Raw genomic sequence first — 27,521 nt, 5'->3', positions numbered from 1 at the left:
AAGGGAGGTGGCCTTAATCCGCCTTCACACTGGTCTGATCAGAGTTCAAATACTGTATAGACCCAGGGTAGAATTAATGATAATCAATTTCCACAGACATGTTTTCTTCTTTCTCCACAGTATTTTTATTGAATTCTTTAAAACATGTTTTAACAACATAAGTAAAAACAGAGTAAAACAAATAAATAAAATACATTTTACAAACTGGGAAGTCGGGTACATTAGTTATGCGGGTGTTCCTGGCTCTGAAGTGCACTGCTACTTGATTAAATTAACCAAAGTTAATTCATCATCAGAGAGAGGAATGCTTCTGAACAGCTTGTTAATCGGAAGACTTCAAACACTGGCCAAACGGTAACGAGTACAAGAAGGACATTTTTCCTCAGGGCCTAAATAATTTCAGACAAATTTATACAAAGCCAAAAGGCAAACACCATTTCCATATGTCCCCCTTTCACAATGTGGTGTAGTGTTGATCATACAGTAATATATATTTAAAATTCCAGATAATGTACATTAAAACAGTCTCTGCCCAGGATGGTCAGGTGGCGTAGCGGAGATTGCGCTCGTCACCAATGCAAGAGGCTGCGGTCTCGACTCCCGGAGTCAGCATTGCTTGGGGCTTGGGCTGATCGCTATACTAACCCGTTTGACTGGGTTAGGGGGAGGGCAAGTCATGGGTGGGAATCTGGCGTTGTGGACAGCGTCAGGTCAGGTCTGGGCGCATGCTCAGCGGAGGCAGGACTTGATGAAGGCAGCGTGACCTCCCACGCGTTACACTTCACCAATGAGAGTCCTCGCTGCCAGGTGAAAAAAGAGTCACTGGCTGTCGCCGCACATGTCGGAGGAAGCGTGCGGATGACTTCAGGATTCCCTTGTACCGACCAGTAGGAGAACATGCGCACAGCAACCAGGTAGGGGAGGGGGGGAATTGGCACAACGACTAGATTGGGACGGGGAGAAAACAGAGACAAATCGGAGAAAGAGAGGATTTAAAAAAAAAAAAAAAAAAAAAAAAACGTCTCTTTTGGCTTCACTAATATTGAACTCTATAGGGAAAAATTGTAAATAGAGAAATCAGCCTATGTGGCTTCCCATACCAGGGGAGTATGACTTCAATGTACCACAGCCCAGCCGGAACTCAGACCTCTTTACACTAATCAAATATAAGGCTAATATTATTGAAAAACACAAACAATAACCATATACAGCAGGTTATCATGTACATGTTTTATGCTGAACATTGAACTCAATGCAATCAACTAACAAAATATTCAAAATAATTACAGGTTATAGGTGATCTTATATATATATATATACGTTTTTATAGTAGTGGATAAACATTCTCACTTGTAGCCATGGTTTGAGCATGCAGAGTTAGGTAAACCTTTGACCAGCAAGATTACCTGTCAGGGTTACCACTGAAATAATTTCCCAGGACTTTTCCAGGAATTCTTCTCGACAATCCAGGACAGCAATTGCTCACAAACAATAGTTTACCGGTAGGCCTAGTATCGACACATTTAACCCCAGTTCTATTCCTCCCTTTTTAAAAGTTAAAAACGGTTGTAGGGATAGTTTGGGAGAGGGAGGTAGGGATGGGTTTTATTTTGTGTGGTGCCGCGTTACAACAATGTTCTAAATAAATAATAATGTTGAAATCAAGTAGTTTGGACTTTTGTTTTTTTTTTAGAACTGAAATATATTTTTTGTTATTAGAGAGAGTAAAGTACAGAAAAAAGGTGCCATTGGGTATTGATTCCCAGGTACCTCTACCGGTAACAGTTAAAATGTGAACGGGTCGGTACCCAACCCTAGCAGGGAGTGACAAAGTTGATTTTTCCATTTCCCCAAATTATTCTAAACATAAAATGTAGCCTCGTTCCCAGTTAACCAAACCAATATAAAACAGTCCACATCTTTAGCTAAATAATCACGATAAAAAAGGGGTTCATAGGGAATAAAAAAAAACGTTTTCTTCTGGTGACCTCCGGGGGGCGTGGCCGTGCATCACTGCCAGGGTTTCCTCATCTGTCGAACCATTGATGAATCATGTGAATCCTCTTTAAAAAGCCAGGTTTCAACGCTGCATCTATTGTGAAAAGGTTAGGAAACTCTTACGGGCGCTAGTTCCGTGTCTGCGCCCTGTGCCTTCACTCCCCGGCTTCTTCCACGTTGCATCTTTGCAGCACGACGCTCAGGAGCTTGGTCATGTGTGGCCGTCTGGCCGTCTTCCTCAAGGGCTCATCCTCTGAGCTGTCGCCCGATGAACCTGGGCTCAGGAGCTTGGTCACGTGTGGACGTCTGGCCGTCTTCCTCAAGGGCTCATCCTCTGAGCTGTCGCCCGATGAACCTGGGCTCAGGAGCTTGGTCATGTGTGGACGTCTGGCCGTCTTCCTCAAGGGCTCATCCTCTGAGCTGTCGCCCGATGAACCTGGGCCCAGGGATACATGAAAAAAAAAACACACATTAGTACATTTACTATGCATCCTCTTCTATGCTGTGGTATGCTAGGGGGGGCGCTACATCAACTCGAGGGACACCAACAAACTGAACAAGCCGGTGAGGAAGGCTGGCTCCGTGGTGGGAGTGGAGCTGGTCACTAGAGGTGGTGGCAGAGAACCCCACCCTGTTTCATTGATCATCCAAATACAACTGTTGCTTCCCTCTGAATTGTGTTCCTGTTGTGCTGGGTTTTCTTTTGTCCTGTTTTTTTCCCCCTCATGGACATGAAAAAAGTAAAAAAACACACCATTCTGGAGAATCAGGCCAGGATCTGACATGTCAGGAGACGTGTTTGTTTGGAAGGTGTGCGTGTCAGACATGCTCTTTGGCAGCGCTATTATTTTGAGATTATTACTCAGACATCCACTGGCTGAGCAGAGAGACTTTTATAGATTCAAATGTTTGGAAAAAAGTTTGCTTTTGAAATACGAGACAATACTTTTAAATATTTTGTGTTGTGCAATGCATGACTTCTTAAATGTCAAATGCACATTTTGATCACTGAGAATGTGTATTGCTTCCTTAATCTTGAAACAAAGTAGCCACAATTAGATTTATTTTTTGCAAAGGGCTAATACTGGAGCTGCTACCATCATCAGGTCCCATCATTTATTTTTATTGTTTCATAATCTCAGTGTGCATATGCGTGTCTCCCCAGAGAGTAAGAATGTACACATTATTATTAATATTAAAATATGGACCAATTATACGTTTGCATTATGATGAGACTATGAGGTTATGATGAGACTTAAAACTGGTGGTGATTTTCACTCTGTCTGCATGGTTGGTGATGGTAAATGTTTTAGAAAAAAATTTGCTTTGAAGCACAAGAGATAAAAATTCTTATGATATATGACTAGGGTTGGGCACCGAGAACCGGTTCCTATTATTTATTTTTTTAATAAATGAATTTGTTAATTAATACCCTAGTCCAAATTAAACTGTATCAAGTCAACTGACAATGTGAATAGTATGAAAAAAATAAAGGATTTAGCAAATAAATGTTTTCTCCTGCGAAATAAGCTGTGACCTGTTTTGACCTGCACCTCAAAGAATCGGAATCGAGAATAGTTTAGAACAGGAATCGAAATGGAGAATCGGAATCGTTCAAATCCAAACGATGCCCAACCCTATATATGACTGCTCTGTCATACTTCCACAGATATTACCTGATCCTGTTTTCTTCTTGGAAACAGAAGCTGTTTCCCCTTTTCTCCTCGTGGCCTTGGTTGCAGCTCTAAGGGGCTTTTTCACAAGGTTCATCAACGGTTCATCGTCTGTGCTTTCCTCCGATAGTTCTGTCAAACAAGAGTCACAACAGCAAGTCCTTTAACCCTTTCACTGCCACACGACAGCCGGTTAACCCTTTCACTGTGACTATCACACAACCGACGGCGATGCTCGATCATTAGCATCATTAGCTCCGCAGGGCTAACCTTCTGTCGTGTGGCAGTGAAAGGGTTAAAGAGTGTTTCTTAGTTTTAGACATCAGTGCAAAAACCTTTCAGTGCCACAGGTTGACAGGACCCTGCTTATCTTGTTATTCTACCCTGTTTTCAATGTGGATTATCCCTTTACAGATACTGTGGATGTACTCTGTATGAACTCTGAAATATTCTGTGGATTACCCGTTGACTTATTCTGCCCCAGTAGCTGTTCTTCCCAGAGACTAGAGACAATTGACTATGTAATAAAATTGGACAAAGGTATCCAATGGAATTTCTGACCACTAAATGGTGCAAGAATGGGTGCTTTTATCCAAAGCACTTTACAATTTAGTTACATTTGACACATTCACACACCAACGGCAGAGGCAACCATGCAAGGTGCCAACCTGCACATCAGGAGCATCTAGGGGTTAAGTGTCTTGCTCAAGGACACTTCGACACGCTGGGCGGGATGAGTGGTAATCGAACCGGGAACCTTCGGATTACCAGACAACTGCTCTGCCTCCCGAGCCACTGTCGCCCCCACTCACACTCACAAGGATGCACGAGCACAGGGGTGGCGTAGAATACAAAGGTGCACTGGAGGCGTGGGAACATGCCCTTGTGATTCAAACTGAGATACGATACTTGCTCCAAATATAACAAGCCAACATTTGTCAATCAAAGGTGGTCAGACTCGTTACAACTTCACCAAAACCGAAATTTTACACGGATGGGATATAACCATTGCGAGAGCAAAGGAAACGGTGAAAATGGACGTTTGCAAAGATTATGAAGTAGGGCATTTATTCAGCCTGTAGACTGTAGAACAACAATAGAAGACGGTCTAGTATTTGGGTGGAAATGTGAATATAAACAAAAGCAAGCTGTTTACAAGAAGACTCCACTGGAGAGACCTTTTAAGACGTTTGTTTTCAAACTACACAAAGGTAGCAAGTTTAGAGACGTTTTGTTTCCCCGCTGCTGTACGGGAAACACACCAAACCGTGAGTTCTGTGAAGCGTTCCATCCCCCGATTGATGCACACTGTCAGTCAGTAGTACCTCGTATCTTCCTCGCTGCCTTGGCGGTTCTCCGCACAGGAGTCCTCCTCGTCTGTGGGTCGCTCCTCCTCACGGGTTCAGGCTGCTTCTCATCACAGGACTCGTCTGATGACAACGGGCCGATCCAGTTCTTCACAGCCCTAGCAACCATGTTAATCAAGGGCTCGTCCTCCGAACTCGTCTCTCCTACCGGAAGGGGGGAAACAGGGGTGTGAGGGAGGGAGGAGGCTACGAGGTTTAACAGCACCTACACACAGGTTTCAAGTTCAAGTTTGTTTATTAATTATCACAATAAAATACACGTACTTTACGGTGAAATGCTTGGTTCTGTATGAGCCCCTGAGAGTGTGCTTCATACAGTAAAAAAAGTAAGTAAGAAAGTAAGTAAAGAGGAATATACAATATACATATATACAATATACAGTCTAAAGTACAACCTAGGTACACTCTAAGTACAGTGAGTAAAAATGAGTAAACAGTGAGGAGTGGAATGGTTTACCAGGCTTGGTCCAGGAAATATTGTCGGTAGCTAGTAGGGTTGGGTACAGAGCATTTCGGTACCTAAGACCCGCCCATTTAGAAAATGATTTTGATAGTATTTACTGATGATGGCCAGATAATGTTGATATTTAAACTTAAAAAAGAATAATACATAATAAATGTATACATAAAAAAATTTGTTGTAGGAATAGTTTGGGAGAGGGACGTAGGGAGGGGTTTTAGTTTGTGTGGTGTGATAACAATGTTGAAATTGAGAAGTTTAGACTTTAGTTTAGTTTTACAACTGAAATAAAATGTTTGTTATTATGAAAGTATCGGAAAAAGGTACCAGTATCGATTCCCAGGTACCGGTACCGGTATTGACTCAAATGTGAACGGTACCCAACCCTAGTAGCTAGTCCTAACAGGAAATAGGTCTAATGGTGACATCTGCATGAAATCCTTGTATGAACTCTCTCAGAAGTGTGTATCAACTCTAACAACTGCTAAATCAGAGGGTGGAACTGTCAACCTGAGCTTGAGGCTACTCCATAAGATTTTAAACGTGTTATATCCAAATTATTTTATAATATATAAAATGCAAAAATTGGACAAAGGTATCCAATGGAATTTCTGACCACTAAATGGTAAATGGTGCAAAATTTGGTGCTTTTATCCAAAGCACTTCACAAATGTTAGTCACATTTTACACATTCACCGAAGGCAGAGGCAACCATGCAAGGTGCCAACCTGCACATCAGGAGCAGCTAGGGGTTAAGTGTCTCTCTCAAGGACACTTCAACACGCTGCGCGGGAGGAGTGGTAATCGAACCGGGAACCTTCGGATTACCAGACGACTGCTCTACCTCCCTCTTTACTTACTTACTTTTTTTTTTTTACTGTATGAAGCACACTCTCAGGGGCTCATATAGAACCAAGCATTTCACCGTAAAGTACGTGTATTTTATTGTGACAATTAATAAACAAACTTGAACTTCAACTTGAGCCACTGTCGCCCCCACTCACAAGGATACACGAGCAAGGGGGTGGCGTAGAATACAAAGGTGCACTGGAGGCGTGGGAACATGCCCTTGTGCTTCAAACTGAGATACGATACTTGCTCCAAATATAACAAGCCAACATTTGTCAATCAAAGGTGGTCAGACTCGTTACAACTTCACCAAAACCGAAATTTTACACGGATGGGATATAACCATTACGAGAGCAAAAGAAACGGTGAAAATATTTTTTGTTTGCAAAGCTTACGAAGTAACGACTGTAGAACAACAATAGAAGACGGTCTAGTATTTGGGTGGAAATGTGAATATAAACAAAAGCGAGCTGTTTACAAGAAGACTCCACTGGAGACCTTTTAAGACGTTTGTTTTCAAACTACACAAAGGTAGCAAGTTTAGAGACGTTTTGTTTCCCCCGCTGCTGTACGGGAAACACACCAAACCGTGAGTTCTGTGAAGCGTTCCATCCCCCGATTGATGCACAGCGTCAGTCAGTAGTACCTTGTATCTTCCTCGCTGCCTTGGCGGTTCTCCGCACAGGAGTCCTCCTCGTCTGTGCGTCGCTCCTCCTCGCGGGTTCAGGCTGCTTCTCATCACAGGACCCGTCTGATGACAACGGGCCGGTCCTGTTCTTCACAGCCCTAGCAACCATGTTAATCAAGGGCTCGTCCTCCGAACTCGTCTCTCCTACCGGAAGGGGGGAAACAGGGGTGTGAGGGACGAGGTTTAACAGCACCTACACACAGGTTTAAAGTTTGTTTATTAATTATCACAATAAAATACACGTACTTTACGGTGAAATGCTTGGTCCTGTATGAGCCCCTGAGAGTGTGCTTCATACAGTAAAAAAAGTAAGTAAGAAAGTAAGTAAAAAGTAAGTAAAGAGGAATATACAATATACTTTTTTTTTACCTACTTTTTCTCCTCCTTTTTTCTGTGATTTTTCTCCCATCCCAATTTCCTCTCGTGCCAATTCTCCCTCCCCTCCCCTGATTGTTGCTCGCATGTGCCCCCCACTGGCCGGTCGTAGGGAGGGTAGAAGAAGCCCATCACATGTCCTCTCCGATACATGTGGAGGCAGCCAGCCACTTCTTTCTGTCTTTGCTGTGCAGGCGCCCTGACCGACCTGTAGGAGTCGCTGTTTACAATGACCAGATTATCACCCATCGACTTCCCTCCCGCTGACTCTGCCAATTGAGTCAGTATGACGGCCGGCCCAAGCCGGAGGCAACGCTGACAGCCAGATTCGAGACCGGTGTCTTTTGCGTTGGTGACGAGCGCAATGTCCGCTGCGCCACCCAGCCGCTACAATATACAGTCTAAAGTACAACCTAGGTACAGTCTAAGTACAGTGAGTAAAAATGAGTAAACAGTGAGGAGTGGAATGGTTTACCAGGCTTGGTCCAGGAAATATTGTCGGTAGCTAGTAGGGTTGGGTACAGAGCATTTCGGTAACTAAGACCCGCCCATTTAGAAAATTATTTTGATAGTATTTACTGATGATGGCCAGATAATGTTGATATTTTTTTTTTATCCACTTTTTCTTCTCCCATTTTCTATATTTTCTCCCATCCCAATTTCGTAACATCCAATTCAACCCTCCCCTGTCACGAACGCTGTTTCTTGCCTCCCACAAGCCGGCTGCAATGTGGACTAAGTCATACATAGCACAAGTCCCCTCCGGTACTTGAGGTAACAGCAGTCGCATCTTTTCACCTGCGCAGCTCGATCTCTCAGTGGCGAGGAGTAATGCGTGGGAGGCTCACGCTGCCCCCGACACTTCCTGATTCTACTGCGCAGGCGCACCAACCGACCTGTAGGAGTCGCTGTCCACAACGCCCGATCCCCACCCATCAGTTTCCCACCCCCTAATACGGCCAATGTGTATTAGTACGGACGACCAGCTAAACTGAAAGCAGATGTGGAGCGCTGGGCTCGAACAGGCGAGCGCCTTGCCCACTACGCCACGTAGCCGCCCCCAGATAATGTTGATATTTAAACTTAAAAAAGAATAATAAATAATAAATGTATACATAAAAAAAATTGTTGTAGGAACAGTTTGGGAGAGGGACGTAGGGAGGGGTTTTAGTTTGTGTGGTGTGATAACAATGTTGAAATTGAGAAGTTTAGACTTTAGTAGTTTTACAACTGAAATTAAATGTTTGTTATTATGAAAGTATCGAAAAAAGGTACCACCGGGTACAGGTATCGATTCCCAGGTACCGGTATTGGTTCAAATGTGAACGGTACCCAACCCTAGTAGCTAGTCTTAACAGGAAATAGGTCTAATGGTGACATCTGCATGAAATCCTTGTATAAACTCTGTCATAAATGTCTGTATCAACTCTAACAACTGCTAAATCAGAGGGTGGAACTGTCAACCTGAGCTTGAGGTTACTGCATAAGATTTTAAACGTGTTATATCCACATGATTTTATAATATATAAAATGCAAAAATTGGACAAAGGTATCCAATGGAATTTCTGACCACTAAATGGTAAATGGTGCAAAATTTGGTGCTTTTATCCAAAGCTCTTTACAATTTCAGGGTATCTGCAGGTTTAGCCCAGTCAGATTTAAGGCTTTTTAAGACTTTTTAATGCCACTCAGAATTAAATTTAATACCAATTTCACGATAACAAAATGGCAAAAATCATGGGTACTCTCAGTACTCATTCAAGGGTACTACGACTATGCTTGCACCTCATGGTACCAAAGCACCTCAAAGGCACTAAAAACAAGATTACAAACATCACAAAACAAACTGGTCAGACTACTGCTTAACCTCACTCCTAAAACCCATTTTTACCCCTGCCCACATTCAAAACCGCTCTTAAAGAGCACCTACGGGAGACTGCAATTCGAAACTGGCCACCGTAAATGTCCAACCCCCCCCCCCCCCCCCCTCCTAATGTACAGTCTCATCCCCATCATATATATATAATATTTTCTGTTAGGATCTCTGGGTAACAGTACTGTATATTATTTGCATATCGTATATGTCACAAATGTAACAGTACTACAGTATATACCTGTATGTCATGTATGTCCCTATGCCATAAATGTCATGTCATGTATGTTTTTACTGTATTCATTTCTGTATATTTTATTTCATTTTTATTCTATTTTACTCTACTCTTATCCTAGGCAACTTGATTGATTTGTGTTATTATTCTAATTCGTGACCTGTCCTGTCTAAATGTTTAAATGTTGAGCGATTTGCAGTGTCAAATTTCCCACGGGATAATAAAAGTATTTCTATTCTATCTATTCTATGTTGTGTATGTCAATATGAATTCAAAATGGGGGACCCTGATGTAAACAAGACAAACGTCTTTCTCTGGTCTGCATCCCCTTATTATTGTGTGTATTGAGCTGTACTGTATTGTACACATTCTGCAATCTGTTAAATAAAGTTGTCATTCATCCAGTTGTTTTGTTTTTGTGGTTTGGTTGAATGAATACTTTATTTAACAGATTTCAGAATGGGTACAATACAGTACAGCTCAATACACACAATAATAAGGGGATGCAGACCAGAGAAAGACGTTTGTCTTGTTTACATCAGGGTCCCTCATTTTCAATTCATAGTGACATTTATGACATGCACAACATACATGACATCATGACATTTATGGCATAGGGACATACATGTATATATTACTGTTACATTTGTGACATATATGATATGCAAATATACAGTACTGTTACCCATAGATCCTAACATATATATATATATACATATAAATATGATGGGGAGGAGACTGTACATTAGGAGGGGGTAGGTGTGTGGTAGAAAATAAATACATAGGGTGGGGTGAAGCTCTCACTCTCATCAACACAAACGTGTCCTTGCCCTTGTTTACATCCGTGGAGAGATTTTTTGGATGCAAGAAGCCAATCCAAACCTGGCTATGTAGGACGTTTTATCTTTTCCACACGTGAATGTTTTAGCGACTTCAGAGTCAGGGAACATCGCTTGAAACACCTCTCCTAGTCCCTCATTTCCATTGTAGGACTGATGCTTTGCGACCGTATTTAGAACCCACAGTACCTCAGCTTCAAGGGTTGGCGTGGAGCCGAACGTTACCCGGACAGGTGCAGATGTAATTGGTGGTAGACCTACCTGTCCCTCAGCAGTTGATGTGGACAGCGTCGCCGTCGAAAATAAATTTGATATTGAAGTTGTCTGCAGGCGGGTTTTTGCAGAGGTAAACATGCTTAGCGCTGTGCATGTGTGACTCGACTGCTTTTATTCCCATCGTTCCCAGTTTAAAATCCTTTTTGCGGAGTTTGCAGCGGGCCTCGTAATTATCTTTCACTGGGACCAACCACGGTGCAAACAGAGGGTTTTCGAGCCAGTTCTCATTAAATTTGCACTTTCCCATGTTAAATTAACGAGTGCAAATAAATACAAATCAATTAAACTAAACTAAGCGTCAGCGTTATCGCTACGGCTTGAATAACGTGTTACCTATGCTCCGGTGTTCTGAAATAGCTCCCGACGGCGACACACATTAAGGACCACATTAAGGTTCCGCCCCACTGCGTACCGTTTGCGTGAAAGAAAGAAAAAAGCCTGATTTATCTCCCGTTAATAGTTTCCCCCCAGATTTCACAATGAAACATAAGATGACATGGCATGTTTTTAAGACCTCCGAAAGTCGGATTTAAGACATTTTAAGACAAATTAAGGCCTTAATAGTTGATAGTTGAATTTAAGACTTTTTAAGACTTTTTAAGGTCCCGCGGACACCCTGAATTTGTTCCTCACATTTGACACATTCACACCGACGGCAGAGGCAACCATGCAAGGTGCCAACCTGCACATCAGGAGCAGTTAGGGGTAGAGCTGCCGCGGTATTGATATTTTCCTTACCGCACAAATTTGCGAAATATTTCCTACCGCCGCGGTTATTACCGCACAGTGCGCAAAAAAAAAAAAACTCCGTTTGTCTCCGTGTGGGGATGCAGGCGGGGCCGCTTGTGTACACTGAAAGCTCCGTGGGCATGTCCGAGGGCTTGCAGCAAGCCAGAGTTTAACACAGTTTCAATCAATCAATAACAACATTAACCAGACTCTCGTTGTGTCTATTGTGCTAAAGCTAACGTTACCTCATTGTGTCTATTCTACCAAGCAACCCGGGTTTAACGTTACCTCTCGTGTATATCTGCTGACGTTAGTATTAGGCTAATAACAACAAACTTAACACATCAGCGATCTTGTTGTGACACTAAACTTTCCGCTCTGTGGTAAATTGGGTTGATGTCGGTTTTGTTTCATCAATAAATGAGGCCGAATACACAGTGAATCCATCCTTTTCTGTTTATTACACTTGGTGCTGTCGCAAACAAATCCTGAATGAAATACATCCTTAGCGAGGCAGTAAAGATGGCGGCTTTCTGTTTTTGTTCAGAGACACCAATGTGTGACGCGTCTCTCTTCTGACCAATCAGTGGTCTGCAATGTTTCACATGACTTTTCTGGTACCACTTCTACCCAATAGGGTCGCTTGGAACCGAGTAGGGTATATCTGCAGAGCCGCAAGTCCAACGTCTGGGCGCTACTTTATTATTATTAAAAAAATCAGCGGTGATGCGGTATTCAGCCCAACTCTGCGGTGGGCGTGATGCAACAGCGATACCGCGGTAATGCGGTTATCGCGGCAGCTCTAGTTAGGGGTTAAGTGTCTTGCTCAAGTACACTTCGACACGCTGCACAGGAGGAGTGGTAATCGAACTGGGAACCTCCGGATTACCAGACGACTGCTCTGCCTCCCGAGCCACTGTCGCCCCCACTCACACTCACAAGGATGCACGAGCACGGGGGTGGCGTAGAATACAAAGGTGCACTGGAGGCGTGGGAACATGCCCTTGTGCTTCAAACGGAGATACGATACTTGCTCCAAATATAACAAGCCAACATTTGTCAATCAAAGGTGGTCAGACTCGTTACAACTTCACCAAAACCGAAATTTTACACGGATGGGATATAACCATTGCGAGAGCAAAGGAAACGGAGAAAATGGACGTTTGCAAAGGTTATGAAGTAGGGCATTTATTCAGCCTGTAGACTGTAGAACAACAATAGAAGACGGTCTAGTATTTGGGTGGAAATGTGAATATAAACAAAAGAGAACTCCACTGGAGACCTTTTAAGATGTTTCTTTTCAAACTACACAAAGGTAGCAACTAGCAAGTTTAGAGACGTTTTGTTTCCCCCGCTGCTGTACGGGAAACACACCAAACCGTGAGTTCTGTGAAGCGTTCCATCCCCCGATTGATGCACAGCGTCAGTCAGTAGTACCTTGTATCTTCCTCGCTGCCTTGGCGGTTCTCCGCACAGGAGTCCTCCTCGTCTGTGCGTCGCTCCTCCTCGCGGGTTCAGGCTGCTTCTCATCACAGGACCCGTCTGATGACAACGGGCCGGTCCTGTTCTTCACAGCCCTAGCAACCATGTTAATCAAGGGCTCGTCCTCCGAACTCGTCTCTCCTACCGGAAGGGGGGAAACAGGGGTGTGAGGGAGGGAGGAGGCTACGAGGTTTACACACAGGTTTCAAGTTTAAAGTTCAAGTTTGTTTATTAATTATCACAATAAAATACACATACTTTACGGTGAAATGCTTGGTTCTGTATGAGCCCCTGAGAGTGTGCTTCATACAGTAAAAAAAAAGTAAGTAAGAAAGTAAGTAAAGAGGAATATACAATATATACAATACAATATACAGTCTAAAGTACAACCTAGGTATAGTCTAAGTACAGTGAGTAAAGATGAGTAAACAGTGAGGTACAATGCAGAAAATTAGGTACAAACCTTTGAGGTAAGGTGTAATTGCAAATGAGGTATGAATGTAGTGCAAATCTCTTTAATAATAGATAAATATAATGTAGTGTTAAAGTGTCTAAAGTGAGTGTTAAGGTGAGTGTTTGTTTAAAAGTGAGTGTGTGCATGTGTGTGCAATGAGTGTAGATGATGGCTTGTTACATGGAGTCATTGAGCATCCTGATGGCCTGGGGATAGAAGCTCCTTCTGAGTCTCTCTGTGCTGGCCATGAGGTAAGGATGAGCACGAGTAATATTTTCCCACGTCTTCTCGTATTAATTACTTGGCAGCAATACCAATGCACGGCAATATACATTTAGCTAGCCACAACTTCAGCATGTCCGTGTCAATAGTCTATGAATGCTACACAAAGTGGGCGACATGTTGTTGGTATAATTTGGAAATGCACAAACATGAACCACTGTTTTTATCTTATAGATAACGCTAAGCTAAGCTATCCTCCTTACGTTTAAGCGGCGAGCACTCCAGTAATTGATTACTCACGCCCATCCCTACACACAGTATCAGTAGATATCTTTTCACAGTTGATTGGATGTGATTTTTTTTTTTTTTTTTTTTAACCTTGTGGCGTTTGGTCGTCAGCCTTTTCTTTTCGTTCGATGCAACTTGTAGAATCCTTTTCTTTTGAAAGACTCTTCCTCCTCTTCACTTCAATCAGCGGCTCGTCGTCTGAACCGTCACTAGAGGTCTCTGGACACGGAAAACAAGAAGATACAAGAACAAATCATTCATCTTTCAGTAGGAGGAAAGCAGTACACTTGGTTAGAAGTGGTTGAACACCGGTGTCCTCACCGTAGTACTTGAGCGGTTTCTTTGAGACCTTCCTACGGCACCTTGGGGTCTCCTGTCTGGGTGGTGGTAGGGGCACCCTCGCCTGTGGTTGAGCCTTCAGTCTCTTGGCGACGTAAATCAAGGGTTCATCATCTGAACTATCATGATCATTCAGTGTATCTATAGGAGAGTAGGACATGACAATAAAAAATACAATAAACTACAATAATAATAATAATAATAATAATAATCTTTATTTGTATAGCACCTTTGATACAAGAGTTGCAGCTCAAAGTGCTTCACAGCGGCAAAAAAGACAGGCACAAAATGAGCACATAAAGTGCAGACATATAAAAATCACATCGTTTTTCACACACAACATCTCAATAGGCCACCTTGAACTCAACTCCTTTTACGCCAGGTTTGGAGCGAGCAGTGGCGATGTTAGCTCACCGGCTGGCGACGTCACTGACGCGCCGGCTGCTGCGGCGGGGGGTTCATTCATCCGCGGGGGGAACACACTCTCATTGACGGAACACAGCGCGAGAAGAGCGTTTATGGGTGTAAATACTAGGAAAGCTGCAGGCCCAGATGGGATAACAGGATGAATACTCAAGTCCTGTGCAAATCAGCTGGCCCCGGTGTTCACAACTATATTCAATCTATCCCTGGCCGAGTCCGTGGTCCCTGCCTGCTTCAAGGTGTCCACTATAATCCATGTACCAAAAAACTCCTCCCCAGCAGGCCTAAATGACTACAGACCGGTGGCACTCACCTCTGTGGTCATGAAATGCTTTGAGAGGCTGGTCAAGGATCACATCTGTGCCTCCCTCCCCAGTAACATGGACCCATTGCAGTTTGCATACAGGGCAAACAGGTCCACTGACAATGTGGTCTTCCAGGTACTACACACCCTTTCTCACCTTGTCAGAAGGGGGGCTATGTGAAATTTCTGTTCATTGACTATAGTTCAGCTTTCAACACCATAGTCCCCACCAGACTGGCTGACAAGCTGATCGATCTGGGTCTGAGCTCCGCCATGAGCGCCTGGATCCTCCAATGATCGAAGGGTTGGTGGTTCGAATCCCGCTCAAGCCCATGTCCATCCCATCGCCGTTGTGTCCTTGGGCAAGACACTTAACCTACTTGCCTCGTATGAATGTGTATGCATGTGAATGAATGTTGGTGGTGGTCGGAGGGGCCGTAGACGATGATTATTCGCCACGCTTCCGTGAGTCTGCCTCAGGGCAGCTCTGGCTGCAATTGTAGCTTACCACCACCGGTATGACTGTGTATGAACGAATAATGGACTCTGTGAAGCGCTCTGGGTGTCATGAAGAGCGCTATATAAATCCAAGCCATCATCCTGGACTTTCTGAGTGACTGACAGGCCCCAGGCGGTCAGGGTGGGGGGTCATACCTCCAGCACAATCAGAGTATCGGGTCCCCCCAGGGCTGTGTTCTAAGCCCCCTGCTGTATTCACTGTACACACATGACTGTGTGGCCAGGTTCAGCTCCAACTCCATAGTGAAGTTTGCTGATGATACGGTGGTGGTGGGGCTGATCTCTAACAACGACGAGAAGGCCTACCGGGAGGAGGTTGATGAACTGGCACGCTGGTGCCGGGATAACAGCCTACTCCTGAACATTGGTAAAATCAAGGAGCTGATCGTGGATTTTAGGAGAATACAGCAGGGGACACACACGCCACTGTGGATAAATGGGGCTATCGTGGAAAGGGTGAGCAGTTTCAAGTACCTGGGAGTCCACATCACAGAGGACCTGACATGGACAACACACATAGACTCTGTGGTAAAAAAAAGGCGAAACAGCGCCTCTATCACCTGAGACAGTTAAGGAAGTTCAGAGTATCGGGGAAGATACTCCACTCCTTCTATTCCGGGGCTGTAGAGAGCATTCTGACTGGAAACATCACTGCCTGGACAGGAAGGCCCTTCAGAGAGTGGTGCGCTCAGCAGAGCGTACTACAGGTATTGCACTACCACCCCTGCAGGACTTATATAACAGGAGGTGCAAATCCAAAGCCTGCAGAATAATGAAAAACCCCCATCACCCCAACAACAGCCTGTTCAAGCTGCTGCGGTCATGCAAGCGCCTATGCACATATGCAACGAGAACAGAGAGACTACAGCTCAGCTTCTTCCCCCATTGATTGATTGAAAAATGTATTAACAGATTGCAGAATGGGTACAATACAGTACAGCTCAATACACACAATTGTTAAGGGGATGCAGACCAGAGAAAGAGTTTCATCTCATTTACATCAGGGTCCCCCATTTTCAATTCATCATAACATATATGACATACAGATAGACAGTACTGCTACATCTATACATTTATGACATACCAGATTTACAAATACAGTACTGTTTGTGATAAAGAAAAAGTCTAAAAAAGAATATATATACATTTGACGAAGAAACTGTACATTGGAGGAGGTGGGGTGGTGGGGGGTGGGGTAGGTGGGGTGGGGAACTGTACATTGGAGGTGGTTGGGGTGGGGGGTAACTGTACATTGGAGGTGGTTGGGTTAAGACATTTACTGTACATCGGAGGGGGTTTGGTTAGGACATTTACAGGGCCCAGTTTCGAATAGCAGTCTCCCGTAGGTGCTCTTTGAGAGTGGTTTTGAAAGTGGGTAGTGATTCACATTCCTTTACAGCCGTGGGTAGGGCGTTCCACATTGATGTGGCATAATTGCTAAACGTGTTTAGTCCCTTGTTTGTGCTGAATCTGGGTTTAACATGATTTGTGGCCTTTGGAAAGTATTTTGACATGTACATGGGTACCTTAGTCGTGTAGTGTATCTTGTAGACCAGGCCCATTGCAAGTTGCTGTACTTTGTCGTCTACTCTAAGCCATCCTAGGTTGTCAAAGTGGGCAGGGGTGAGGTGGGTTCTAGAAGTAAGGTCAATCAGTAGTCTGACCAGTTTGTTTTGTGATGTTTGTAACTTTGTTTTTAGCGCCTTTGAGGTGCTTTGGTACCATGAGGTGCAAGCATAGTCGTAGTACCCTTGAATGAGTGCTCCTGCCAGAGTCTTCAGGGTATTCTTGTTTACCAGAGAGGAGATCCGGTACAAGAATCGAGTTCGTTGGTTGACTTTTTTGATTACATTGGATGCCATTTTGTCACAGGAAAGATTTGCTTCTAGGATGGAACCTAGGTATGTAATTTCATCTTTCCTTGTAGGGGTGGACGGTATGGTCTAAAATTTATATCACGGTATAATTTGAAGCATAGACGGTAACGGTATATATCACGGTATCATCGTTTTTGATAAAATTTTTATTTTTATTTTATATAATTTTTTTTTTTTTATAAAATATATATATTATATAATTAGACTTGTACTTGTATTATCTGCGAGACATCGCCACCACGCAACAAGCTCCACTGTCTGTGTGTACTCTAGTAGCCTCCAGCTACGGCCAGGATTCCCCGGAGCTGCAGCTGGACCTATACTCGAGTAGCCTCGAGCAGAGCTACGGCCAGGATTCTCCGGCGCTGCACCTGGACCCTATTATATTGGGATAACGTTAGCAAGCCCTCAGCTCGAATACGCATCGAATCAGTGTTATAAGACATTGATATCAGGAGCTATCCGGCTAAGCCGGATATATAACGTTAATACAACGCCTCAGTGAATTATTTAGTTCAATGGGACATTTCGTTTTGAACGGTGAACTAAGTTGCGTTAACGTGAGCTAACGGCTAACGGGTAGCACACACACGTCTCTCTCTACTAGACTTTGTGGAGCGTTTGTTGATGTCAGGAGCTATCGGTAGCTGGCCGACTAGATACCGTTTAGAGAATATCTAGACAGCGCCTCTATAACAGACGGTCCTGCACAGTAGCGCAGCGACCGGAACAGGAAGTTGAGACGCTACTTGTAAATACACCTGCAGTCGTCCGAGACTTATTTGTATATTGTTTTCTTCTTTATTAAACTGGATGGAACAAATGGAATATCGTTCTTATTTATATACAAATAACTGGATGTAGTCCAACGGATATGATCAGTGGACTGTGGATCAGAGGAGGACGACGAGGTGCGCAAACAGACCAGAGAAAGTCGGATAGTCGACGGAGCCGTCGGCAAACAACACGGCACCTTGTCGACTTAAAGGACCAGGACACTGTTAACGTCGACAATTGGTATGGATTTTTTTTTGCTTTCATTGGATTATAGTGGACTTTTATTATTAGTTCCAACGGAAGATGCCAAAAGGGATTATTTTTTTGGAGCTACAGCTGTAGTCTGAAGTAATTTTTATACATTGGAAGCAAGCTATTAATTATTCATCCAAATAACTGACAATGGTGCTTATAAATGCAGAGTGCCCTATTGAGGATTGTGACTATGTAGCTGAGCATGTAGCGGCGGCCGTGGTGGCGGCCATGTTAAGTGTACACGCCACTATACATGTCGCAGGCGCAGCCCCCTGGGCGCCGGGCGCAAATGCTAAAATGGAGAAGCTAAAGCGTCCCTCCATAGCACTGGCCGGAACGGGCGAGGCCTGGTCATACTTCGTAACCCGCTGGGGTGAGTATAAAACAGGCACCAAGCTGGTCGGGCCCGACATAGTTTCACAGCTACTGGAGTGCTGCGAGGAGGATCTGAGGAAGGACCTCACACGCGCGGCAGGCAGGAGCCTAGCGGGCAACGACGAGGAGGACGTCCTCGCTGCCATGAAGGCACTCGCCGTTCGCGCAGAGAACACCATGGTAGCTCGGGCAGCCCTGTCTAACATGCGGCAGGGTTATGAAGAGCCCATCCGGTCGTTCCACGCCCGCATCAAGGGGCAGGCGGACACGTGCAAGTACCAGATGAAATGCACTAGGACAGGGTGCGACCAAGTCAACGACTTCACGGAAGAGATCCTACGAGACGTGATTGCCCGTGGCATTGCAGATTCGGAAATACAGCTCGACCTGCTCGGTGAGAAGAACCAGAACATGCCACTAAAGGACATGATCGAGTATATCGAGGCTAAGGAGTCTGGAAAGCGCTCGGCATCGCGCCTGCTTGACCCTCAGAGCGCGGACACGGTCAGCAGTCCGTACAGGCGGGTGAGACAACAGGACACCCGCGCCAGAGGAGGAGCCAGGCTAGAGAAACCAAAGGCCAAGCCCGAAGGGGTATGCATCCACTGCGGCGAGGTGGGCCACGGCAAAACACCCCAGTGGCACGCCAGACGTGCCGAGTGCCCAGCATACGGTAAAAAGTGTCGGAAGTGTGGCCGCCAGAATCACCTCGAGAGGGCCTGCCTGGGTGGCCGATCGACTAGGCCCCCACCCGGAGAGACAGACTGGACGTGTGACGAGCAGACAGCAGCATTCGTTGAGCTATGTACAATCAGCACAGATGGCGAGTTACGCACGCTTCCCCTCGCTCACCACCTGTACGATGATATGTGCGACAAGTGGATGAAGCGTGCGTCCAGCCCGCAGCCATACGTCAACCTCACTCTCACCACCGAGCACGAGGATTACAAGGCTCTGGGTTTTGACCTCCTAAAACGCACCCGTGCAGTATCCCTGCCTGCTATGGCCGATACGGGATGCCAAAGCTGCCTGATCGGCATTAAGGTCGCTCAACAAATGGGCCTAAGCACAGAGGACCTCATCCCCGTATCCATGACCATGAAAGCTGCGAACAATAAGGGAATTCGGATCCTCGGAGCTGCGGTAGTCAGATTCGCCGGCAACAGTGGTGACGCTCGAAGGTTGGAGACACGCCAAATCGCGTATGTGACAGACACCTCAGACCGCATATTTCTCTCCCGTGCAGCCTGCGTGGACCTGGGAATGATCTCCGCCCAGTTCCCAACACTCGGGGAGGTGAATCTGGCGACATCAGAAGTATGTGACTGCCCGCGGCGTGCGGAGCCGCCGACCAGGCCAACTACACTCCCCATGTTGGCGATCGAGGCTAACAGGAAGGCGTTACGGGGACACATGTTAGAACTGTACGCTCAGAGCACATTTAACACATGCCCCCACCAGACATTACCGAAAATGACCGGCCCACCACTCCGCCTCATGCTTAATGAGGATGCGACACCGGTTGCCTGTCACACCCCCATCCCCGTGGCCCTACACTGGCAAGAGGAGGTAAAGGCAGGCCTCGACCAGGACGTCCGCCTCGGCGTGTTGGAGGAAGTACCAATCGGTACACCGGTGACGTGGTGTCATCGCATGGTGATCTGCGCGAAGAAGACAGGCAAACCGCGACGCACTGTCGACTTCCAGGCCCTGAACAAGTATGCACTCCGCGAGACCCACCACACCCAATCTCCATTCCACCAAGCGAGATGTGTGCCTAACGGGAAACTCAAGACTGTGTTCGATGCCTGGAATGGTTACCACAGCGTCCCATTACACAAGGACGATCGCCACAAGACGACGTTCATAACCCCATGGGGCCGCTACCGGTACCTGTCGGCCCCGCAGGGGTACATGGCATCGGGGGACGGTTACTCGCGACGGTATGACGAGGTTGTCGCGGACATAGGCAACAAAACTAAGTGCATAGACGACACGCTACTATGGTCAGATACGATTGAGGAGAGCTACTTCCAGGCGGTCCAGTGGCTGGACATATGCGGCCGGAATGGAATAGTCCTCAACCCGGAGAAGTTCATTTTTAGCGCACCCACGGTGGACTTCGCTGGCTTTACAATCACCATGACTGATGTGCGACCGTGCAGTCGCTACCTGGAGGCGATACACGACTTCCCACAACCACGTAATGTCACGGACATCAGGTCGTGGTTCGGGCTGGTCAACCAGGTGGCCTACGCCTTCAGTATGGCCAAGCGTATGCAGCCATTCCGGAAGCTCCTGAAGAGTGGAGAACGCTTCGAGTGGTCCGCGGAGTTGGAAGACATATTCCGTGAGTCAAAGGATGTGATCGTCGAAGAAATTGAGCGTGGTGTCCGCATTTTTGACAAAACCAGGCCAACATGTATCGCCACGGACTGGTCAAAGGAGGGCATTGGATTCTGGTTATTCCAGAAACATTGCCGATGTATGCCAGTCAGACCCTTCTGCTGCACTGATGGGTGGAAGATAACCCTGGTTGGCAGCAGATTCACGCATGCGGCGGAGTCCAGGTACGCGCCCATAGAGGGCGAGGCTCTTGCGGTCGCGGACGCATTGGACAAGGCACGCTACTTTGTGTTGGGATGCGAGGACTTGATTGTAGCTGTAGACCATAAGCCGCTGCTGAGACTCCTTGCAGACAGGGCGCTCGATGACATACCAAACCCACGCCTACGGAACCTCAAGGAGAAGACCTTGCGTTATCGTTTCCGCATTGTGCATGTCCCGGGCATGAGGAACAAGGCGGCGGACGCCATGTCACGTAGGCCGGTTGGCACCACACGGCCATCACTTATGGACCTTCCAGATGACAACGCCCACCTCCCACCCAGTACGCACACTGATGTACTGTCCTTCCTACGCCAGACCGAGCCAGGGAATGACGACGACACTGAGGAGGATGACCTGGCATGGTGTGCTGCGGGCCTTGAATCATTGCGGTCAGTGACATGGGATCGTGTCAGGGAGGCCACCAGCAGCGATGGTGAGATGCGCACCCTGGAGGAAATGGCGACGGACGGCATCCCCGACTCAAAATTCGAGATGCCGACGACGATCCGTGACTTCCACCAGTACCGTGAGAACATCACATCAACTGATGGGGTGGTCTTGTACAAGGACAGGGTGATTATACCACTCTCTCTCCGCAGAGAAGTGCTGAGCGCCCTACACGCTGCCCACCAGGGCGTATCGATGATGACCGCCCGCGCAGAATCCTCTGTGTTCTGGCCAGGCATGTCGGCTGACATCAGCGCCACTCGGAGGAACTGCGAGCGTGACGTACGGGACGCCAGAAGAGCTCACATCAGACGGGGGCCCAGAGTTCACCTCCACCGAGACCAGGTCATTTCTATACAGATGGGGCGTACACCACCGCCTCTCATCTGTGGCCTTCCCCCACAGCAACTGCCGCGCTGAGATTGGGGTAAAGACAATGAAACGCCTTATCACTGACAACACCGGCCCAAAGGGGGAGCTTGACACAGATGCTGTGCAGAGAGCGATCCTGCAATATCGTAACACACCTGACCCTGACACGAAAATATCTCCGGCAATGTGTGTCTTCGGCCGCCCGATACGTGACTTCATCCCGGTTGTACCTGGGAAGTACAGACCACACGAGACCTGGCGTGAGACACTGACGGCAAGGGAGGAGGCTCTCCGCAAACGCCACATCCGCACAGCGGATGCCTGGGCAGAGCACACAAAACGCCTCCCGCCACTCATGGTAGGGGACATGGTCCGTGTACAGAACCAGACAGGGCCCTACCCCAACAAATGGGACAGGACTGGCAGTGTTGTGGAGGTACGCCAGCATGACCAATACGTGGTCAAGGTCGACGGCTCGGGCAGAGTCACACTTCGGAACAGGAGGTTCCTGCGCAGGTTCAGCCCTGTTCGCAACAACCTTCCACCTCCTCGATCGATTTACGACGACCTGACGGCCCGTGTCACCGTACCACCAGCACTCGTTGTCACACCACGTCTGCCTGACCCCAACTGCGACCTTGTGTCCCCCACATCGCCACCGGTACTCACGTTGGCGAGCCAACCCCGGCGCGGGACGCCGCCTGCTTCGCACACGGTCCTTCAGGCGTCACCACCGGCCCCTTTGGACCCGGGAGCCGATCCCCCACCGGGGCCCACTGTGTCGTCCCCTGCACCTAGGGCGGACTTACGCCGATCCACCAGGGCGACCAGAGTGCCTGCCTGGCACAGGGACTATTCCATGGGCTAGTCACATAATGGACACATGATTTATAGTCACATAGCCTGGGTGTGGGTTGCACAGGTATTTGTCCACGTTTTTGTGTGTTTGTTTATTATTATTTCTCAGCCTTTACACAGTATGTTAAAGACTCTGGGGGAGATAGAGAATATCTAGACAGCGCCTCTATAACAGACGGTCCTGCACAGTAGCGCAGCGACCGGAACAGGAAGTTGAGACGCTACTTGTAAATACACCTGCAGTCGTCCGAGACTTATTTGTATATTGTTTTCTTCTTTATTAAACTGGATGGAACAAATGGAATATCGTTCTTATTTACCGTTCGGTTAGACAATGCCTCATCATGTATTAAACTAAAAGTGAATAGTTGACTGGGTCATTTTGTAACGGTAGCTAAGCTAACGTTAGCTCAGGGAGACGCCGCCGACAGCTGAGCTCCCGTGTCCCGTCCCACTAGACTACTAGATCCGTGTTTACATGCGTGCGGTAGGGGCTGGCACGCCCACTGCGCGAAGCCTCCTAAATAACTTTTTCCAGTTCGCACATATCTATTATCTATGACTAATTCTATCTATTTTTAGGGGCAAATGCGAGTGAAATAGTCGCGTTGTGGTTACATGACGTCATTGGTATTTTAGAGCTGCACTACCGGTTTAGACGGTATAGTCAAAATCCATACCGTAGAGCAAATTCATACCGTTTATACCGTCCACCCCTATTTCCTTGTGACAATATTGTCACCCACTGTAACAGAGAAACCGTCGGTCTTGCTGAGTTTGTTATTTGAACCGAAGAGAATGGACTGTTTTACCCAGGTGTAATGATAGTTTGTTATCAGCGAGCCAGGTGCAGATTCTGCCTAGTTCAGAGCTGAGGGTTTTTTCAACCTGTAACTTGTTCTTGTCAGAGACCAGCAGGGCTGAGTCGTCCGCGAACAGGAACAAGTTGCAGTCACAAGCTGACGACATGTCATTTGCATAAATTAGGAACAGTAGCGGTCCTAGTATGCTTCCTTCAATCAATCAATCAATCAATCAATCAAATTTATTTATATAGCACGTTTAAACATGACGCTTGTCAACCAAAGTGCTTCACATAGCTAAGCTAAGTACAAAGAAAAGTATAAAATAAACTGAAAAATAAAATAAAATCAACGGATAGACAAAGGAAAAACAGAACAACACGTCAACAAGTACGGCACGAGTCAAAGTGAGTCAGGGAAGGCCAGGCGATATAGGTGGGTTTTGAGTTTTGATTTAAAAGACTCGATGGAGGGGACAGATTTAATGGACATGGGGATGCTGTTCCAGAGGTCAGGGGCTGCGACCGCAAAAGCACGTCCCCCCCTAGACTTGAAGTTAGACCTACGGGTGGTTAGGAGACCCTTATCAGCCGATCTGAGGGCCCTGGCGTTGGTATAGGGGGTGAGGAGGTCTGCTAGGTAAGCAGGGGCCTTACCATTTAGGGCTTTGTAAACCAATAAAAGGACCTTGAAGTCTATTCTAAAGCGCACTGGGAGCCAGTGGAGGGAGGCAAGTACAGGGGTGATGTGAGCTCTCTTCCGGGTACCTGTGAGCAGTCTAGCGGCTGTGGAACACCACAGCTCACTGGGAGGGGGGGGGGGATAGGGTACCGTTTACCTCCACCATCTGTTCTCTCCCCTCCAGGTAGGATTGCATCCAGCTCACTGATAGACTATCAAAAAAAACCAATTGCTTTTAGCTTGTCAATCAGAATGGAGTGATTGACAGTGTCGAAGGCCTTTTGTAGGTCCAGCATGACCATGCCGCAGTATTTGCCCGCGTCCACCTCTTGTTTGATGTGGTCGTTGTTTTTAATGGCAGCCTGAATAGGAAACAGACATGTTTCGGACTATGTCCTTCTTCAGTGATATGGCTAGCCATGATATACTCAACTTTATGAGACTACAGCACCCAGTGTCAGAACTTGAGAGCGCGGTCTAACTTGACTATATTGATGTGGTCGTTCAAATAGAGAAGGCATGTGTCAGTGGAGTGCGATGTTCTGAAGCCAGATTGGAATTCGTCAATTCGATTTTTTCCCGCGAGGTACTTTTCGACCTATTCGTATACAATTTTTTCCATGACTTTCGAGATGGAGGTAAGAATAGAAACAGGGCGGTAGTTGCCGGGTCTAATTTGCTGCCCTTTTTGTGCAGGGGGGTTACTCTCGCAATTTTGCAGTCCTTGGGGACGTGTCCCTGTTTTATGGAGAGGTTTATTATGTGTGTGATGACTGGGGTGATGGCGACTGCTGAGTCTCTGAGGAATCTGGAGGGGATATTGTCATGGCCAGTGGCCTTGTTAGGTTAGAGGGCGCTCAGTTTTACCTCAGCTGTTACCATTTCTAGTTTGAAATCGTCTTTGCGGACCCCTAGGTTATTGTAGTAGGCTATGATGTGTTCTACCCCAAAATGCCCTGAGTGGGAGGGTAGTATATTTACCAGTGTTGTGGCTATGTTTGTGAAGAAATTTTTTAAGTAATTGGCCACATCCAGCTGGTCTGTGATGAGCGTGTTGTCCGTCTTTATGTTTATGTTTGAAAATCTGGTTTTAAGTTTTTTACTGCAGCCTAGTTGATTATTGAGTAATTTCCAAAGTTCACTGGGTTTATTTTAGTTTTCCTCAGTTTTGTCATTGATGAAATTCTTTTTTGCAGTTTTGATCATGGAGTTTACTTTATTTCTTAGTCTGTTTCTTTGCAGTTTGAGTTCAGTCACGTGGGCTTGGAGTTCACTGCTCGAGCTTTTGGAACTTTTACGAAACTCAGCGCATTTTTTGTCTCTGGTTTTCATAGCGGTCAATATTTCGTGATTTTTTTACCTGGTGGTTCTTAGGGGGGCCATGGCGTTTAGTACTGTTGAGAATTTGGTTTTGAAACCAAGCCATGTTTCTTCAACTAGTGTACCACTGAGCTCTTCTGACCAGTCCAGGCTCTCCAGTTCTAGGTTAAAGGCCTCGCTAGAGTAGGTTTTGAGGTCTCGAGATGTGACTGTTTTGTGACAGCCGCCCTTTCGTTTTAGCTTTTTGCGGGTACAGAATATCATATAATGATCGCTTAACCCGCATGCTATAACCCCTTTACTGGAGATCTTGGACTTGTCAGAGGTCAGAATGAGATCAATGATAGTCTGTGTTGATTCACATACCCGGGTGGGTTGGGTGATTAGCTGGCTGAAGCCATGCAGATCACAAAACCTACTGAATGACTTGAAGACGGGGCATCTATTCGTTGCATATCCATGTTCCAGTCTCCAATAAGAATTGTTTCTACATCCTCAACTCCAGCTAAACACCCATCCAGTGTATCATAAAAGCCACTCTGTTCTGGCGGTCTGTAGATTGTGCCGACTAATACTGATTTAGCCCGTTCAAAAAGAATTTCAACCCATACAGTTTCAAGAGTCTCGTGATTCAGGTCAGTACGGATAATGAATTTGGTGTCTTTATGTATGTACATATCAGCCAGTTTATGTCTCAGGCTGTTTGTATTTAGGTGAAATATATGAAGTCCATTTGTGTTGATTATCTGATTGATGTCGTCAGGCTGGAGGTATTTCTGTATTCAAGATGTCCTTGAGTGGGTGGTTGGGGAGGCCATCAGAACCCAGGCCATCAGAACACTGAACTCTCCACACAGAAGTACACATGAGCACACACAACACACATGCTGCAATCGCTCAACACAAACGGTCACTTTAAACAAAATGGAAAGGACACTTTAAAGGAACGAGAAACATAAAGGTCACTTTAAGGAAAGAACCGATGTGGTTCTTGTATAGTATAGATATAGCAAGTATAGCATAGGGATATAGAGTAAAAACTGTATATTGTATAGTAGTGTTGTACATAGGACCCAGTGCCTTAAATCCGTAGCTAACAATCTCAGGAATCTAGCATGTCTATTTTATCATGCCCTTTTTAGGTCTATTTTATTACCTGTTTTTTATGTCTATTTTATTATTAATATTATTGCACAATCGACAAGACAAGATTCCTTTATTGCCACACAACCAGGTTGGTGGTATTCTTGATCGGTACAGAGTGGCATGGCCACCCGCATTTCACTGTATGCCCTGGTAAGTATGTGACAAATAAAACTCTTGAATCTTGAATATGGTTTGATTCTATGGCAGTTTTAAAATAGACAATAATAAAAAGAGTAAAATAGTGCAATAGTTAGTGCAGTGTAATAAAATAGTTACAATGATACAATACAATTATTTTGAACGGGGGGAGGGCTCCAGCAGTTATTACCACATGGTAGGGGTGTAACGGTACACAAAAGCCACGGTTCGGTACATACCTCAGTTTTGAAGTCACTGTTCGGTACGATTTCGGTACAGTGGGGGAAAGTTTGCAGAACATGGCTTTCCATGTTCCACTCGGGGGTGACGTAGTGTGACGTTTCTGTTAAGTCGGGCTGTCAGTCGAATATTCTATATTCAAATTAATAATAGACTTCTAGCTCTGGCTTGCCGTTTGCGTTCGCCATACTACTGTATGAGGCTATGCCAAAGTTCAGGCAATCTCTCA

General features: G+C 45.9%; 1 protein-coding gene across 2 annotated transcripts in view; it reads right to left on the bottom strand.

The window, feature by feature from the left end:
- Window positions 1-209: 209 nt before the first annotated feature.
- Window positions 210-27,521, bottom strand: part of LOC311227488 (uncharacterized protein) — a 42,463-nt gene continuing 15,151 nt past the window's right edge. Inside the window, exons 11-17 of one of the 2 annotated variants that reach the window (XM_084313166.1) lie at window positions 14,130-14,288; window positions 13,899-14,027; window positions 12,800-12,985; window positions 6,994-7,179; window positions 4,997-5,182; window positions 3,675-3,803; window positions 210-2,434 (exon numbers count right to left, since the gene is read on the bottom strand). In XM_084313166.1, coding sequence (XP_084169292.1) covers window positions 2,154-2,434; window positions 3,675-3,803; window positions 4,997-5,182; window positions 6,994-7,179; window positions 12,800-12,985; window positions 13,899-14,027; window positions 14,130-14,288 — 1,256 coding nt within the window. In that variant the 3' untranslated portion in view covers window positions 210-2,153. The remainder of the gene's footprint in view (window positions 2,435-3,674; window positions 3,804-4,996; window positions 5,183-6,993; window positions 7,180-12,799; window positions 12,986-13,898; window positions 14,028-14,129; window positions 14,289-27,521) is intronic. The other variant, XM_084313167.1, reaches the window with a different exon arrangement.

Source organism: Notolepis coatsorum, assembly GCF_963971535.1.
Source record: "Notolepis coatsorum genome assembly, chromosome: 4".
In the NCBI taxonomy this organism is placed as follows: domain Eukaryota; kingdom Metazoa; phylum Chordata; class Actinopteri; order Aulopiformes; family Paralepididae; genus Notolepis; species Notolepis coatsorum.
Note: the sequence above shows the minus strand (reverse complement) of the source record. Positions and strands in the feature narration are given on the sequence as shown.